The sequence below is a fragment of the Hypanus sabinus genome, unplaced genomic scaffold (assembly GCF_030144855.1).
Source record: "Hypanus sabinus isolate sHypSab1 unplaced genomic scaffold, sHypSab1.hap1 scaffold_477, whole genome shotgun sequence".
Taxonomy (NCBI): Eukaryota; Metazoa; Chordata; class Chondrichthyes; order Myliobatiformes; family Dasyatidae; genus Hypanus; species Hypanus sabinus.
The window spans coordinates 175,971-193,557 of NW_026781348.1; the positions used below are offsets into that span (position 1 = coordinate 175,971).

At 50.0% G+C, this 17,587-nt stretch overlaps 2 protein-coding genes and 1 long non-coding RNA gene across 5 annotated transcripts in view; 2 read left to right on the forward strand and 1 right to left on the reverse strand.

Moving 5' to 3' along the window:
• Window positions 1–246: 246 nt before the first annotated feature.
• LOC132389121 (NACHT, LRR and PYD domains-containing protein 3-like) overlaps window positions 247–17,587 on the reverse strand; it is a 66,860-nt gene continuing 49,519 nt past the window's right edge. For 2 of the 3 annotated variants that reach the window (XM_059961577.1, XM_059961578.1), the window contains 4 exons: window positions 2,634–2,720; window positions 1,876–2,046; window positions 1,553–1,720; window positions 247–1,388 (listed from right to left, as the gene is read on the reverse strand). In XM_059961577.1, the coding sequence (XP_059817560.1) occupies window positions 1,301–1,388; window positions 1,553–1,720; window positions 1,876–2,046; window positions 2,634–2,720 (514 nt within the window). In that variant the 3' untranslated portion in view covers window positions 247–1,300. The remainder of the gene's footprint in view (window positions 1,389–1,552; window positions 1,721–1,875; window positions 2,047–2,633; window positions 2,721–17,587) is intronic. The other variant, XM_059961579.1, reaches the window with a different exon arrangement.
• Window positions 1,050–17,587, forward strand: part of LOC132389123 (uncharacterized) — a 50,376-nt gene continuing 33,838 nt past the window's right edge. The window contains exons 1-3 of the long non-coding RNA XR_009510428.1: window positions 1,050–1,151; window positions 5,281–5,418; window positions 15,517–15,654. This is a non-coding gene — a long non-coding RNA (uncharacterized LOC132389123). The remainder of the gene's footprint in view (window positions 1,152–5,280; window positions 5,419–15,516; window positions 15,655–17,587) is intronic.
• Window positions 8,935–15,509, forward strand: LOC132389122 (uncharacterized). Its single transcript, XM_059961580.1, has 2 exons — window positions 8,935–11,928; window positions 12,022–15,509. The coding sequence occupies exons 1-2, from the start codon at window positions 11,907–11,909 to the stop codon at window positions 12,903–12,905; spliced, it is 906 nt and encodes a 301-aa protein (XP_059817563.1). The 5' UTR covers window positions 8,935–11,906; the 3' UTR covers window positions 12,906–15,509.

Here is a 17,587-nt window from a genome sequence, read left to right on the forward strand (position 1 = left end):
GTGACTCACGTCTGATATTCTGGAGGATAATAACTGTCTGCGTGGTACAGGAGGGGTATAGTTAGCCATGAACGGGGTTAATTTTAGACGAGATCCTGGGCACCCAGACTCTGCCAGTCCGACCTCTCTCAGCCTGGAGCTGAGACACTACTGTGTCAGTGTGAGGAGCTCCGACCCACTGTTGCAGTGCACTGGGTGCGGGGGGCAGCAGAAACCTCAAACAAACTCAAGTCAGACACCAAGGCAGGAAGTTACAGCGGTTTATTGATTTCATCATGATAAATGCAAATTAAACAGTATGTGAGCTGCTGACTTGCGGGAATAAATAAGCTGTTGCAGCGATGTACTACATACAGAGTTAGAGACAACGACACGCAGTCGGTAAATCTGTTCCAGACTAGTTTATTCAAACTTCCTGGTGCTGGCATTTACTCCCTGGGTATTTGTGAGCCGGTGCGCCTGCGCAGAAAGTGGGTCGCCACACTGTTCCCGACTCACTCACAGTCACACAGAATTAACTGACCGGCGACAACGGGTGACCGGTAGATTAATCAGTCCCGTTCCTCCCCGTCACTCTGCATCCAATCACACTCCGGGGCCGTGTCCGGGATCGCTGCGGATCCAAGGCCATTGCCGAGGTATTTGTCAATTTAACACCATTATATCGGCCGGACAGCCGAATGCCCCGTCCTCACTCACAGTCACTCACAATTAACTGACCGGCGACAACGGGTGACCGGTAGATTAATCAGTCCCGTTCCTCCCCGTCACTCTGCATCCAATCACACTCCGGGGCCGTGTCCGGGATCGCTGCGGATCCAGGGTCATTGCCGAGGTATTTGTCAATTTAACACCATTATATCGGCCAGACAGCCGAATGCCCCGTCCTCAGCAGAGGGGGCAAAAGGATTCTCTCCCGGGACACCGGTGTCCCAGACTGAGCCCCGGCCCCCCGGGCTCCTCCCGTCCGGGGAATTCCCCGGGGTGGCACGCGGGAGAGTCTCGGACCCGCACATCCGGCGGAAGTGGCGCCGCCGGACAGCGGGCGGAAATACGTCACGGCGGGAGCGCTTCCCAGATCACCGAGCTCGAGACCGGAGCCAGTTCCGTTAAAACCGTTGGGAATCAGCCCCGGCGCGCGGCCATTAAAGGTAAGGGCGGGAGTTAAAGGGGAGGGGGAGTTAAAGGGGAGGGCGGAGTGTTAAAGGGGAGGGGGAGGGGTAGTTAAAGGGGAGGGGGAGGGGTAGTTAAAGGGGAGGGGGGAATCGGCTCCATCCCGCGGGCGGGGATGTTCACACATTCAGATCCACACTCTCAGTCCGGGTCTGACTCCCTGCAGAGATCTCAGTTCCTTCATCCCAGTCTCACTGAACCGATTCCCGTACAGCCTGAAACAGATGGGAGAATGAAGATGGAATAAACAGATTACACAACAGTGTCAGTAACAGGGGACCGGGGTTAATGTTTCAACAACACTCACAGACAAATATCACCAGAAAACCCGCGGATCCGCTGACATTTTATCACATTGAACATCAACACAAACACTCACCCGATCAGCTTCAGACTCGGGAGGGTCAGTATGAGGCGGCGAAGACCGGGGACAGATCGGTCTGTCAGAGAGTTTGATCTCAGGTCCAGCCTCGTCAGTGATGGGTTTGTACTGAGAGCGGAGACGAGATCCTCGGCCCCAGAATCTGTGAGACCGACACTGTCCAGCCTGGAGATGAGAGAGAGTGAGGGTGAAGGACACAGAGAGACAGGAGACGGTACAAATCCCCAGTGTTTATCAGTAACACAATTACTGATCACATTAATGTTCAGTGTCAGACACCCAGTGACTGTAAACACAATCTCCCACAGTCTGGTACTTACCACAGTGTCTGTATTTTACACTCCGGGTTCCTCAGAGCCGCAGACACCAGTTTCACTCCTGAATCTCCCAGTTTATTACCACTCAGGTCCAGCTCCGTCAGTGATGGTTTTGTACTGAGAGCGGAGACGAGATCCTCGGCCCCAGAATCTGTGAGACCGACATCCTCCAGCCTGGAGATGAGAGAGAGTGAGGGTGAAGGACACAGAGAGACAGGAGACGGTACAAATCCCCAGTGTTTATCAGTAACACAATTACTGATCACATTAATGTTCAGCGTCAGACACCCAGTGACTGTAAACACAATCTCCCACAGTCTGGAGATGAGAGAGAGTGAGGGTGAAGGACACAGAGAGACAGGAGACGGTACAAATCCCCAGTGTTTATCAGTAACACAATTACTGATCACATTAATGTTCAGTGTCAGACACCCAGTGACTGTAAACACAATCTCCCCCAGCCTGGAGATGAGAGAGAGTGAGGGTGAAGGACACAGAGAGACAGGAGACGGTACAAATCCCCAGTGTTTATCAGTGACACAATTACTGATCACATTAATGTTCAGTGTCAGACACCCAGTGACTGTAAACACAATCTCCCACAGCCTGGAGATGAGAGAGAGTGAGGGTGAAGGACACAGAGAGACAGGAGAGGGTACAAATCCCCAGTGTTTATCAGTAACACAATTACTGATCACATTAATGTTCAGTGTCAGACATCCAGTGACTGTAAACACAATCTCCCACAGTCTGGTACTTACCACAGTGTCTGTATTTTACACTCCGGGTTCCTCAGAGCCGACAACACCAGTTTCACTCCTGAATCTCCCAGGTCATTCACCCCAAGTCTAAACACAAACAAACAACTTGATGAACAAAGTGATACAAACCGTAGGTCTGAGGGTAATTCACTCACGCGGATATTTCAGGAAACATTAAACCCTTCCGTAAATCACTGATCAGAGTTCCCATCACTGTCAATGTCCCTCACTGCCCAGTTCCATGGTATTCACCCAATGTCAGTCATTTAGTCTGTTGCTGTGACCCTGTGAACTCCACATATTCTGTCTCGTTCTCCGTTGGCTAGAACAGTGTTACTGACCACAAAGTGTCAAAAGGGGCAGGCGTGAAGGTGATATAGCCCCACAGTGAGGAAGATTTTTGAATCGCAAAATGTCGATGGGAGATGGAGGAAGATGCCCCATCTGAGGGAATGGATGGGAAGACACAAGAGGAAAGGGATGGGGGAAAGAGTTCCCACAGGAGGAAGTGGGATGGGGAAGAGAGATCCCACAGGAGGAAGTGGGATGGGGAAGAGAGATCCCACGGGATGAAGGGGGATAGGGAAGAGAAATCCCACAGGAGGAAGGGGGATGGGGAAGAGAGATCCCACAGGAGGGAATGGGATGGGGAAGAGAGGTCACACAGCAGGAAGGGGACTGGGGAAGAGAGATCCCTCAGGAGGAAGGGGATAGGGAAGAGATATCCAAAAGAAAGAAGAGGGATGGGGAAGAGACAACCCACAGAAGGAAGGGAGATGAGGAAGAGAGATCCCACAGTAGGAAGGGGGATGGGGAAAGAGATCCCACAAGAGGAAGGGGTTGGGGAAGAGAGATCCCACAGGAGGAACGGGGATGAAGAAGAGAGATCCCACGGGAGGACGGGGGATGGGGAAGAGAGATCCCACAGGAGGAAGGGGGATGGGGAAGAGAGATCCCACAGGAGGAAGGGGGATGGGGAAGTGAGATCCCACAGTAGGAAGGGGGATGGGGAAAGAGATCGCACAAGAGGAAGGGGTTGGGGAAGAGAGATCCCACAGGAGGAAGGGGATGGGGACGAGAGATCCCACAGGAGGAAGGAGAAAGGGGAAGAGAGATCCCAAAGGAGGAACGTGGCTGGGGAAGAGAGATACCACATGAGGAAGGGGGATGGGGAAGTGAGATCCCACAGTAGGAAGGGGGATGGGGAAAGAGATCCCACAAGAGGAAGGGGTTGGGGAAGAGAGATCCCACAGGAGGAACGGGGATGAAGAAGAGAGATCCCACGGGAGGACGGGGGACGGGGAAGAGAGATCCCACAGGAGGAAGGGGGATGGGGAAGAGAGATCCCACAGGAGGAAGGGGGATGGGGAAGAGAGATCCCACAGGAGGAAGGGGGATGGTGCAGAGGTCCCGCAGGAGGAAGGTGATGGGAAAGAGAGATCACACAGTAGGAAGGAGAATGGGGAAGAGAGATCCCACAGGAGAATGGGGAAGAGAGATCCCACAGTAAGGGGGATGGGGAAAGTGATCCGACAGGAGAAAGGGGATGGGGAAGAGAGATACCGCAGGAGGAAAGGGATCGGGAACAGAGATCACACAGGAGGAAGGGGATGGGGAAGAGATTCCACAGGAGGAAGAGAATGGGGAAGAGAGATCCCATAGGAAGGGGATGGGGAAGAGAGATCCCACAGGAGGAACGCGGATGGGGAAGAGAGATTCCACGGGGGGAAGAGGGATGGGGAAGTGAGATGCCACTGGAGGAAGGGGGATGGGGAAGAAATTTCCAGAAGGAGGAATTGGATGGGGAAGAGAGATCCCACAATAGGAAGCAGAATCACGAAGACAAATCCAACAGGAGGTAGGGGGATGGGAAAGGGAGATACCACAGGAAGTAGGGGATGGGAAAGGGAGATACCACAGGAGGTAGGGGATGGGAAAGGGAGATACCACAAAAGGAGGAGGATGGGGTAGAGAGATCCCTCAGGAGGAAGGGGATGGGGAAGAGAGATCTCAATGGGGGATGGGGGATGAGAGATCCGACGGAAGGAAGGAGAATTGGGGACAGAGATCCCACATTTGGAAGGAGGATGAGGAAGAAACATCCCACAGGAGGGAGGGGAAAAAGAAAGAGAGATCCTGCGGGAGGAATGAGAAGGAGTGATCCCACATGAGGAAGGCGGATGGGGAAGGGAGATCTGACAGGGGGAAGGAGAATGGGGAAAAGAGATCCCACAGGAGGAAGGGGAATGTGGAAGAGAAATCCCACAGGAGGAAGGGGATGAAGAAGAGAGATCCAACAGGAGAAAGGGGATGGGAAAAAGAGATCCCACAGGAGGAAGGGGGATGGGGAAGAGAGACCCCTCAGGAGGATGGGGGCTGGGGAAAAAGAGATCCCACAGGAAGAAGGGGAATGTGGAATTTCAACATGCAGGTGAACTGGGAGAAACAGTTTGGTGCTGTACCCCAGGATGGGGAGTTTGTAGACTGCCTACGGGATGCATTCTTGGAACAGCTTGTACAAGATCCGACCAGGGACAAGGCTATTCTGGATTTAGTCTTGTGTAATGAACAGGATTTGATCAGCGATCTTGAAGTAAATGAGCCATTAGGAGGTAGTGACCATAACATGATCTGTTTTTATCTGCAGTTTGAGAAGGATAAGGGCAGCTCGGAGGTGTCAGTGTTGCAGTTGAACAGGGGAAACTATGGAGCCATGAGGGAGGAGCTGGCCAAAGTTAACTGGACGGATAGCCTAGCAGAAAAGACCGTGGAACAGCAATGGCAGGTATTCTTGGGAATAATGCACAAGGTGCAAAATCAGTTCATCCCCAGAGAAGGAAGGATTCAAAGGGGGAAAGGGGCCACAGTGGTTGACAAAGGAAGAATGAGATTGCATAGCATTAAAAAAAAGGAAGTATAACAGAGCTAAGGTGAGTGGGAGGACAGATGATTGGGAAGTTTTTAAGGAACAACAGAACTCAACTAAAAAGGCAATACGGGGAGAAGAAATGAGGTACGGATGCAAGCTAGCCAGGGATATAAAGGAAGATAGCAAAAGCTTTTTTAGGTATGTGAAGAGAAAGAAGATAGTTAAGAACAATGTTGGGCCCTTGAAGAATGAATTGGGTGAAATTATTATGGGAAACAGAGAAATGGCAGAAGAATTTAATGAGTACTTTAGATCTGTTTTCACTAAGGAAGACACAAGCAATCTCCCAGATGTATGGATGGGCCAAGGACATAGGGTAACAGAGCAAATGAAACAGATTGACATTAGGAAGGAAACGGTGACGAGAAGACTGATGGGACTGAAGGCTGACAAATCCCCAGGTCCAGACGGTCTCCATCCGAGGGTACTAAAGGAGGTGACCCTGGAAATTGCGGATGCATTGGTAATCATTTTCCAACGTTCCTTAGATTCAGGATCAGTTGCTGAGGATTGGAGAATGGCTAATGTTATCCCATTTTTTAAGAAAGGAGGGAAGAGGAAAACAGAGAACTATCGACCTGTCAGCCTGACATCGGTGGTGGGGAAGATGCTAGACTCCATTATTAAGGATGAAATAGAGGCATATCTAGATAGCAGTGATAGGATTGGGCCGAGCCAGCATGGATTTACCAAGGGTAAATCATGCTTGACTAATCTGCTTGAGTTTTTCGAGGATTTAACCAGGAAGTTAGACGGATGAGATCCAGTGGATGCAGTGTACCTCGATTTTCAGAAGGCATTTGATAAGGTCCCACATAGGAGTTTGGTGGGTAAAATCAAAGCTCAGGGCATTGAGGGGAAGACATTGACATGGATAGAAAACTGGTTGGCAGATAGAAAGCAATGGGGAGCGGTGAATGGGTGTTTCTCAGAATGGCAGGTGGTGACTAGTGGGGTGCCACAGGGCTCGGTATTGGGACCACAACTGTTTACAATTTACATCAACGATTTAGATGAAGGCATTGAGAATAACATCAGCAACTTTGCTGATGATGCTAAGCTGGGTGGCAGTGTAACATGTGATGAGGATGTTAGGAGAATTCAGGGTGACTTGGATAGGCTGGGTGAGTGGGCAGATACTTGGCAGATGATGTTTAATGTGAATAAGTGTGAGGTTATCCACTTTGGGAGTAAGAACAGGAAGGCAGATTATTATTTGAACCGTGTAGAGTTGGGTAAGGGAGAAATAAAAAGAGATCTAGGAGTCCGTGTTCATCAGTCACTGAAGGTGAATGAGCAAGTACAGCAGGCAGTGAAGAAGGCTAATGGAATGTTGGCCTTTATTGCAAAGGGAATTGAGTACAAGAGCAAGGAAATCCTCTTGCATTTGTACAGAGCCCTGGTGAGACCACACCTGGAGTATTGTGTACAGTTTTGGTCTCCAGGGTTAAGGAAGGACATCCTGGCTGTAGAGGAAGTGCAGCATAGAATCACGAGGTTAATTCCTGGGATGTCTGGACTGTCTTACGCAGAGAGATTAGAGAGACTGGGCTTGTACACGCTGGAATTAAGGAGATTGAGAGGGGATCTGATTGAAATATATAAGATTATTAAGGGATTGGACAAGATAGAGGCAGGAAATATTTTCCTGATGTTGGGAGAGTCCAGTACCAGAGGACATGGTTTGAGAATAAGGGGTAGGTCATTTAGGACAGAGTTAAGGAAAAACTTCTCCCAGAGAGTTGTGGGGGTCTGGAATGCACTGCCTCGGAAGGTAGTGGAGGCCAATTCTCTGGATGCTTTCAAGAAGGAGCTAGATAGGTATCTTATGGGTAGGGGAATCAAGGAATAAGGGGACAAGGCAGGAACCGGGTATTGAAAGTAGCTGCTCAGCCATGATCTCAAAATGGCGGTGCAGGCTCGAAGTGCCGAATGGTCTACTTCTGCACCTATTGTCTGTTGTCCTACAGGTGGAAAGGGGATGGGGAAGAGAGATCCAACAGGAGGTAGGGGGATGGGAACGAGATACCACAGGAGGACGGGGATCTGGAAGACAATTCCCATAGAAGGAAGGGAGATGGGGAAGAGAGATCCCACAAGAGGAAGGAGAATGGGAAAGAGAGATCCCACTGGAGACAGGGGAATGGGGAAGAGAGATCCCACAGGAGGAAGATGGATGGGGAATAGAGATCCAACAGGAGGAAGATGGATGGGGAATAGAGATCCCTCAGCAGTAAGTGGGACGGGGAAGAAATTTCCGGCTGGAGGAAATGGATGGGGAAGAGTGATCCCACAGGAAGAGGCAGAATCAGGAAGAGAGATACCACAGGAGGAAGGGGATCCGGAAGAGAATTCCCACAGAAGGAAGGGAGATGGGGAAGAGTGATCCCACTGGAGGTAGGGGGATGGGAAAGAGAGATCCTACAGAAGGAGAATGGGAAAGAGAGATCACACAGGATGAAGGAGGATGGCAAAAGGAGATCCCAAAGGAGGAAGGGGGACTGGGAAATCTGATCCCACAGCAGGAAGGGTTATGGGGAAGAAACATCCCACAGGAGGGAGAGGATGAGATAATGAGATCCCGCAGGAGTAAGTGGGATGGGGAAAAGAGATCCCACAGCAGTTGGGGGTATGGGGAAGAGAGTTCCCACATGAGGAATGGGGATAGGAAAGAGAGATCCTACGGGAGGAAGGGGAAAGGGAAGAGAGATCCCAAATGAGGAACGTGGCTGGGCAGGAGAGATACCACATCGTGAAGTGGGATGGGGAAGAGAGATCCCACAGGAGGAAGGGGGATGGGGAAAAGAGATCCCACTGCAGGAAGGGGATGGGGAAGAGACATCCGACAAGAGGAAGGGGATGGGGAAGAGAGATCCTTCAGGAGGAAGGGGATGGGGAAGAGAGATCCGACAGGAGGAAGGGAATGGGAAGGTGAGATCCCACAGGAGCAAATGGATGGGGAAAAAGAGATCCCACAGGAGGTAGGGGGATTGGGAATTTCAACATGCAGTTGAACTGGGAGAAACAGTTTGGTGCTGGACCCCAGGATAGGGAGTTTGTAGTGTGCGTACGGGTTGCATTCTTGGAACAGCTTGTACGAGAGCCGACCAGGGTCAAGGCTATTTTGGATTTAGTCTTGTGTAATGAACCCGATTTGATAAGCGATCTTGCAGTAAAGGAGCCATTGGGAGGTAGTGACCATAACATGATATGTTTTTATCTGCAATTTGAGAAGGATAAGGGCAGCTCGGAGGTGTCAGTGTTGCAGTTGAACAGGGGAAACTATGGAGCCATGAGGGAGGAGCTGGCCAAAGTTAACTGGACGGATAGCCCAGCAGAAAAGACAGTGGAACAGCAATGGCAGGTATTCTTGGGAATAATGCACAAGGTGCAAAATCAGTTCATCCCCAGAGAAGGAAGGATTAACAGGGGGGAAAGGGGCCACAGTGGTTGACAAAGGAAGTTAGTGACTGCATAGCATTAAAATAAAGGAAGTATGTCAGAGCTAAGGTGAGTGGGAGGACAGATGATTGGAAAGTTTTTAAGGAACAACAGAACTCAACTAAATAGGCAACACGGGGAGAAAAAATGAGGTACGGATGCAAGCTAGCCAGGAATATAAAGGAAGATAGCAAAAGCTTTTTTAGGTCTGTGAAGAGAAAGAAGACAGTTAAGAACAATGTTGGGCCCTTGAAGAATGAATTGGGTGAAATTGTTATGGGAAACAGAAAAATGGCAGAAGAATTTAATGAGTACTTTAGATCTGTTTTCACTAAGGAAGACACAAGCAATCTCCCAGATGTATGGATGGGCCAAGGACATAGGGTAACAGAGGAAATGAAACAGATTGACATTAGGATGGAAACGGTGACGAGAAGACTGATGGGACTGAAGGCTGACAAATCCCCAGGTCCAGATGGTCTGCATCCTAGGGTACTAAAGGAGGTGGCCCTGGAAATTGCGGATGCATTGGTAATCATTTTCCAATGTTCCTTAGATTCAGGATCAGTTGCTGAGGATTGGAGAATGGCTAATGTTATCCCATTTTTTAAAAAAGGAGGGAAGAGGAAAACAGAGAACTATCGACCTGTCAGCCTGACATCGGTGATGGGGAAGATGCTAGACTCCATTATTAAGGATGAAATAGTGGCATATCCAGATAGCAATGATAGGATTGGGCCGAGCCAGCATGGATTCACCAAGGGTAAATCATGCTTGACTAATCTGTTGGAGTTTTTCGAGGATGTAACCAGGAAGTTAGACGGGTGAGATCCAGTGGATGTAGTGTACCTCGATTTTCAGAAGGCATTTGATAAGGTCCACACAGGAGTTTGGCGGGTAAAATCAAAGCTCAGGGCATTGGGGGGAAGACATTGACATGGATAGAAAACTGGTTGGCAGATAGAAAGCAAAGGGTAACGGTGAATGGGTGTTTCTCGGAATGGCAGGTGGTGACTAGTGGGGTGCCACAGGGCTCGGTATTGGGACCACAACTGTTTACAATTTACATCAATGATTTAGATGAAGGCATTGAGAATAACATCAGCAACTTTGCTGATGATGCTAAGCTGGGTGGCAGTGTGACATGTGATGAGGATGTTAGGAGAATTCAGGGTGACTTGGATAGGCTGGGTGAGTGGGCAGATACTTGGCAGATGACGTTTAATGTTAATAAGTGTGATGTTGTCCACTTTGGGAGTAAGAACAGGAAGGCAGATTATTATTTGAACCGTGTAGAGTTGGGTAAGGGAGAAATACAAAGAGATCTAGGAGTCCGTGTTCATCGGTCACTGAAGGTGAATGAACAAGTACAGCAGGCAGTGAAGAAGGCTAATGGAATGTTGGCCTTTATTACAAAGGGAATTGAGTACAAGAGCAAGGATATCTGCTTGCATTTGTACAGGGCCCTGGTGAGACCACACCTGGAGTATTGTGTACAGTTTTGGTCTCCAGGGTTAAGGAAGGACATCCTGGCTGTAGAGGAAGTGCAGCGTAGATTCATGAGGTTAATTTCTGGGATGTCTGGACTGTCTTACGCAGAGAGGTTAGAGAGACTGGGCTTGTACACACTGGAATTAAGGAGATTGAGAGGGGATCTGATTGAAATATATAAGATTATTAAGGGATTGGACAAGATAGAGGCAGGAAATATTTTCCTGATGTTGGGAGAGTCCAGTACCAGAGGACATGGTTTGAGAATAAGGGGTAGGTCATTTAGGACAGAGTTAAGGAAAAACTTCTCCCAGAGAGTTGTGGAGGTCTGGAATGCACTGCTTCGGAAGGTAGTGGAGGCCAATTCTCTGGATGCTTTCAAGAAGGAGCTAGATAGGTATCTTATGGGTAGGGGAATCAAGGGATAAGGGGACAAGGCAGGAACCGGGTATTGAAAGTAGCTGCTCAGCCATGATCTCAAAATGGCGGTGCAAGCTTGAAGGGCCGAATGGTCTACTTCTGCACCTATTGTCTGTTGTCCTACAGGTGGAAAGGGGATGGGGAAGAGAGATCCCACAGGAGTAAGTGGGAATGGGATGAAATTTCCGGCTGGAAGAAGGGGATGGGGAAGAGTGATCCCACAGTAGGAAGCAGAATCAGGAAGAGAGATCCAACAGGAGGTAGGGGGATGGGAACGAGATACCACAGGAGGAAGGGGATCTGGAAGACAATTCCCATAGAAGTAAGGGAGATGGGGAAGAGAGATCTCACAAGAGGAAGGAGAATGGGAAAGAGAGATCCCACTGGAGACAGGGGAATGGGGAAGAGAGATCCCACAGGAGGAAGGGGATGGGGAAGAGAGATCCAACAGGGGAATGGGGAAGAGAGATCCAACAGGGGAATGGGGAAGAGAGATCCCACAGGAGGAAGGGGATGGGGAAGAAGATCCAACAGGAGGAAGATGGATGGGGAATAGAGATCCCTCAGGAGTAAGTGGGACGGGGAAGAAATTTCCGGTTGGAGGAAATGGATGGGGAAGAGTGATCCCACAGGATGAAGCAGAATCAGGAAGAGAGATCCAACAGGAGGAAGGGGGATGGGAAAGAGAGATACCACAGGAGGAAGGGGAAGAGAGATCCCACAGGAGGAAGAGAATGGGGAAGAGGGATCCCACAGGAGGAAGAGAATGGGGAAGAGGGATCCCACAGGAGGAAGGGGATGAGGAATGGAGACCTCACAGGAGGAAGGGGGATGGGGAAGAGATCCCACAGGACAAAAGAGATGGGGAAGAGATATCCCACAGGAGGAAGGACAATGTGGAAGAGAGATCCCACAGAAGTAAAGGGGCTGGGGAAATGAGATCCCACTGGAGGAAGGCGAATGGGGAATAGAGATCCCACAGGAGGAAGAGGATGGGGAAGAGAGATCCCACAGGTGGGATGGGGAAGAGAGATCCCACAGGAGGAAGGGGGATGGGGAAGAGAGATCCCACAGGGGGAAGGGGGATGGGGAAGAGAGATCCCACAGGAGGAAGAGGATGGGGAAGAGAGATCCCACAGGTGGAATGGGGATTTGGAAGAGAGATCCCACACGAGGAAGGTGAATGGGGAAGAGAGATCCCACAGGTGGAAGAGGATGGGAAGGAGATATCCCACTGGAGGAAGAGGGATGGGAAAGAGAGATCCTACAGAAGGAAGGGGGCGGGGGAAGAGAGATCCCACAGGGGAATGGGGATGAGAGATCCCACAGGAGGAAGAGAATGGGGAAGAGGGATCCCACAGGAGGAAGGGGATGAGGAATGGAGACCTCACAGGAGGAAGGGGGATGGGGAAGAGATCCCACAGGACAAAAGAGATGGGGAAGAGATATCCCACAGGAGGAAGGACAATGTGGAAGAGAGATCCCACAGAAGTAAAGGGGCTGGGGAAATGAGATCCCACTGGTGGAATGGGAAGGGGAAGAGAGATCCCACAGGAGGAAGGGGGATGGGGAAGAAAGATCCCACAGGGGAAAGGGGGATGGGGAAGAGAGATCCCACAGGAGGAAGAGGATGGGGAAGAGAGATCCCACAGGTGGAATGGGGATGGGGAAGAGAGATCCCACAGGAGGAAGGAGAAGAGGGATCCCAAATGAGGAACGTGGCTGGGCAAGAGAGATACCAGATGGTGAAGGGGGATGGGGATGAGAGATCCCACTGGAGGAAGGGGGATAGGGAAGAGAGATCCCACTGGAGGAATGGGGATTTGGAAGAGAGATCCCACACGAGGAAGGTGAATGGGGAAGAGAGATCCCACAGGAGGAAGAGGAAGGGGAAGAGATATCCCACAGGAGGACGGGGGATACAAGAGAGAGATCCTACGGGAGAAAGGGAATGGGAAGGAGAGATCCCACAGGAGGAAGGCGAATGGTGAAGGGAGATTCAACGGGAGGAAGAGGGACAGGGAAGAGAGATCCCAAAGGAGGAAGGGGGATGGGGAAAAGAATTTCTTCAGGAGGAAGGGGAATGGGGAAGAGAGATCCAACAGGAGGAAGGGGGATGGGTTATCGAGATCTAAGAGGAGAAAGGGGATGGGGATGGGAGATCCCTCATGAAGAAGAGTGATGGGGATGAAAGATCCCACAGTAAGTGGGATGAGGAAAGAGATCCGACAGGAGGAAGGGGATGGGGAAGAGAGATACCACAGGAGGAAAGGGATCTGGAAGAGAGATCACACAGGAGGAAGGGGGATGGGGAAGTGAGATCCCACAGGAGGAAGGGGGATGGGGAAGAGAGATCCCACAGGACGGGGGATAGAAAAGAGAGATCCTACTGGAGAAAGGGAATGGGAAGGAGAGATCTCACAGGAGGAAGAGGATGGGAAGGAGATATCCCACAGGAGGAAGGACAATGTGGAAGAGAGATCCCACAGAAGAAAAGGGGCTGGGGAAATGAGATCCCACTGGAGGAAAGCTAATGGGGAAGAGAGATCCCACAGGAGGAAGAGGATGGGGAAGAGAGATCCCACAGGTGGAATGGGGATGGGGAAAAGAGATCCTACAGGAGGAAGAGGATGGGAAGGAGATATCCCACAGGAGGAAGAGGGATGGGGAAGAGAGGTCCCAGAGCAGGATTTGCATATAGAAGAGAGATCCTGGAGTAGGAAGCTGAGTCAGGAAGAGAGATCCCATAGGAGGAAGGAGGATATGGAAGAGTGATCCCACAGGAAGAAGGGGGATGGGGAAGAGATCCCATAGGAGGAAGGCGATGGGGAAGAGATCCCATAGGAGGAAGGCGATGGGGTAGAGAGATCACACAGTTGGAAGAGAATGGGGAAGAGAGATCCCTAAGGAGGAAGGGGATAGGGAAGAGAGATCCCACAGGAGGAAGGAGAAGAGGGAAGAGAGATCCCAAATGAGGAACGTGGCTGGGCAAGAGAGATACCACATGGTGAAGGGGGATGGGGATGAGAGATCCCACAGGAGGAAGGGGGATAGGGAAGAGAGATCCCACAGGAGGAAGGTGAATGGGGAAGAGAGATCCCACAGGTGGAAGAGGATGGGAAGGAGATATCCCACAGGAGGAAGAGGGATGGGGGAGGTAGGTCCAGAGCAGGATTTGCAAATAGAAGAGAGATCCTGGAGTAGAAAGCTGAATCAGGAAGAGAGATCCCACAGGAGGAAGGAGGACAGGGAAGAGAGATCCCACAGGAGGAAGGGGGATGGGGAGGAGAGATCCCACAGGAGGAACAGGAAGGGATATCCCACAGGAGGACGGGGGATACAAGAGAGAGATCCTACGGGAGAAAGGGAATGGGAAGGAGAGATCCCACAGGAGGAAGGCGGATGGTGAAGGGAGATTCAACGGGAGGAAGAGGGACAGGGAAGAGAGATCCAACAGGAGGAAGGGGGATGGGGAAGAGAGATCCCACAGGAGGAAGGGGGATGGGGAAAGGAGATCCCACAGGAGGAAGGGGATGGGTTATCGAGATCTAAGAGGAGAAAGGGGATGGGGATGGGAGATCCCTCATGAAGAAGTGATGGGGATGAAAGATCCCACAGTAAGGGGGATGAAAGATCCCACATTAAGTGGGATGCGGAAAGAGATCCGACAGGAGGAAGGGGATGGGGAAGAGAGATACCACAGGAGGAAAGGGATCCGGAAGAGAGATCACACAGGAGGAAGGGGGATGGGGAAGTGAGATCCCACAGGAGGAAGGGGGATGGGGAAGAGAGATCCCACAGGAGGACGGGGGATAGAAAAGAGAGATCCTACGGGAGAAAGGGAATGGGAAGGAGAGATCTCACAGGAGGAAGAGGATGGGAAGGAGATATCCCACAGGAGGAAGAGGGATGGGGAAGGTAGGTCCAGAGCAGGATTTGCATATAGAAGAGAGATCCTGGAGTAGAAAGCTGAATCAGGAAGAGAGATCCCACAGGAGGAAGGAGGATAGGGAAGAGAGATCCCACAGGAGGAAGAGGAAGGGGAAGAGACAACCCACAGGAGGAAGGAGAAAAGGGAAGAGAGATCCCAAATGAGGAACGTGGCTGGGCAGGAGAGATACCACATCGTGAAGTGGGATGGGGAAGAGAGATCCCACAGAAGGAAGGGGGATGGGGAAAAGAGATCCCACTGCAGGAAGGGGATGGGGAAGAGAGATCCGACAAGAGGAAGGGGATGGGGAAGAGAGATCCCTCAAAAGGATGGCGATGGGGAAGAGAGATCCCATAGAAGGAGGGGGGAGGGGGAAGAGAGGTCCCACAGGAGCAAATGGATGGAGTAAAAGAGATCCCACAGTAGGTAGGGGGATTGTGAATTTCAACATGCAGTTGAACTGGGAGAAACAGTTTGGTGCTGGACCCCAGGATGGGGAGTTTGTAGTGTGCGTACGGGTTGCATTCTTGGAACAGCTTGTACGAGAGCCGACCAGGGACAAGGCAACTCTGGATTTAGTCTTGTGTAATGAACAGGATTTGATCAGCGATCTTGAAGTAAAGGAGCCATTAGGAGGTAGTGATCACAATATGATAAGCTTTTATCTGCAGTTTGAGAAGGAGAAGGGCAGCTCGGAGGTGTCAGTGTTGCAGTTGAACAGGGGAAACTATGGAGCCATGAGGGAGGAACTGGCCAAAGTTGACTGGACGGATAGCCGAGCAGAAAAGACAGTGGAACAGCAATGACAGGTATTCTTGGGAATAATGCACAAGGTGCAAAATCAGTTCGTCCCCAGAGAAGGAAGGATTAAAAGGGGGGAAAGGGGCCACAGTGGTTGACAAAGGAAGTCAGTGATTGCATAGCATTAAAATAAAAGAAGTATGACAGAGCTAAGGTGACTGGGAGGACAGATGATTGGGAAGTTTTTAAGGAACCCCAGAACCTGACTAAAAAGGCAATACGGGGAGAAAAAATGAGGTACGGATGCAAGCTAACCAGGAATATAAAGGAAGATAGCAAAAGCTTTTTTAGGTCTGTGAAGAGAAAGAAGACAGTTAAGAACAATGTTGGGCCCTTGAAGAATGAATTGGGTGAAATTGTTATGGGAAACAGAAAAATGGCAGAAGAATTTAATGAGTACTTTAGATCTGTTTTCACTAAGGAAGACACAAGCAATCTCCCAGATGTATGGATGGGCCAAGGACATAGGGTAACAGAGGAAATGAAACAGATTGACATGAGGAAGGAAACGGTGACGAGAAGACTGATGGGACTGAAGGCTGACAAATCCCCAGGTCCAGACGGTCTCCATCCGAGGGTACTAAAGGAGGTGGCCCTGGAAATTGCGGATGCATTGGTAATCATTTTCCAACGTTCTTTAGCTTCAGGATCCGTTCCTGAGGATTGGAGAATGGCTAATGTTATCCCACTTTTTAAGAAAGGAGAAAGGGAGAAAACAGAGAACTATCGACCTGTCAACCTAACATCAGTAATGAGGAAGATGCTAGAGTCCATTATTAAAGATGAAATAGTGGCATCTCTAGGTAGCATTGATAGGATTGGGCCGAGCCAGCATGGATTTACCAAGGGTAAATTTCCCAACTTATCTGTTTGAGTTTTTCGAGGATGTAACCAGGAAGTTAAATGGGTGAGATCCAGTGGATGCAGTGTACCTCGATTTTCAGAAGGCATTTGATAAGGTCCCACATAGGTGATTGGCGGGAAAATCAAAGCTCAGGGCATCGGGGGGAAGACATTGACATGGATAGAAAACTAGTTGGCAGATAGAAAGCAAAGGGTAACAGTGAATGGGTGTTTCTCAGAATGGCAGGTGGTGACAAGTGGGGTGCCACAGGGCTCGGTATTGGGACCACAGCTGTTTACAAATTACATCAACGATTTAGATGAAGGCATTGAGAATAACATCAGCAACTTTGCTGATGATGCTAAGCTGGGTGGCAGTGTGACATGTGATGAGGATGTTAGGAGAATTCAGGGTGACTTGGATAGGCTGGGTGAGTGGGCAGATACTTGGCAGATGACGTTTAATGTGAATAAGTGTGAGGTTATCCACTTTGACAGTAAGAATGAAGGCAGATTATTATCTGAACGGTGTAGAGTTAGGTACGGCAGAAATACCAAATCTAGGAGTCCGTGTTCATCGGTCACTGAAGGTGAATGAGCAAGTGCAGCAGGCAGTGAAGAAGGCTAATGGAATGTTGGCCTTTATTACAAAGGGAATTGAGTACAAGAGCAGGGAAATCCTCTTGCATTTGTACAGGGCCCTGGTGAGACCACACCTGGAGTATAGTGTACAGTTTTGGTCTCCAGGGTTAAGGAAGGACATCCTGGCTGTAGAGGAAGTGCAGCGTAGATTCATGAGGTTAATTCCTGGGATGTCTGGACTGTCTTACGCAGAGAGGTTAGAGAGACTGGGCTTGTACACACAGGAATTAAGGAGATTGAGAGGGGATCTGATTGAAATATATATGATTATTAAGGGATTGGACAAGATAGAGGCAGGAAATATTTTCCTGATGTTGGGAGAGTCCAGTACCAGAGGGCATGGTTTGAGAATAAGGGGTACGTCATTTAGGACACTGTTAAGGAAAAACTTCTCCCAGAGAGTTTTGGGTGTCTGGAATGCACTCCCTCGGAAGGTAGTGGAGGCCAATTCTCTGG

Coding starts and splice junctions, on each gene's coding strand:
- LOC132389122 (XM_059961580.1), top strand. CDS start 11,907: ATGGGGAAGAGAGATCCCACAG. Junction 11,929..12,021: donor GGGGAAGAGAGATCCCACAG/GTGGGATGGGGA, acceptor GAGATCCCACAG/GAGGAAGAGGATGGGGAAGA.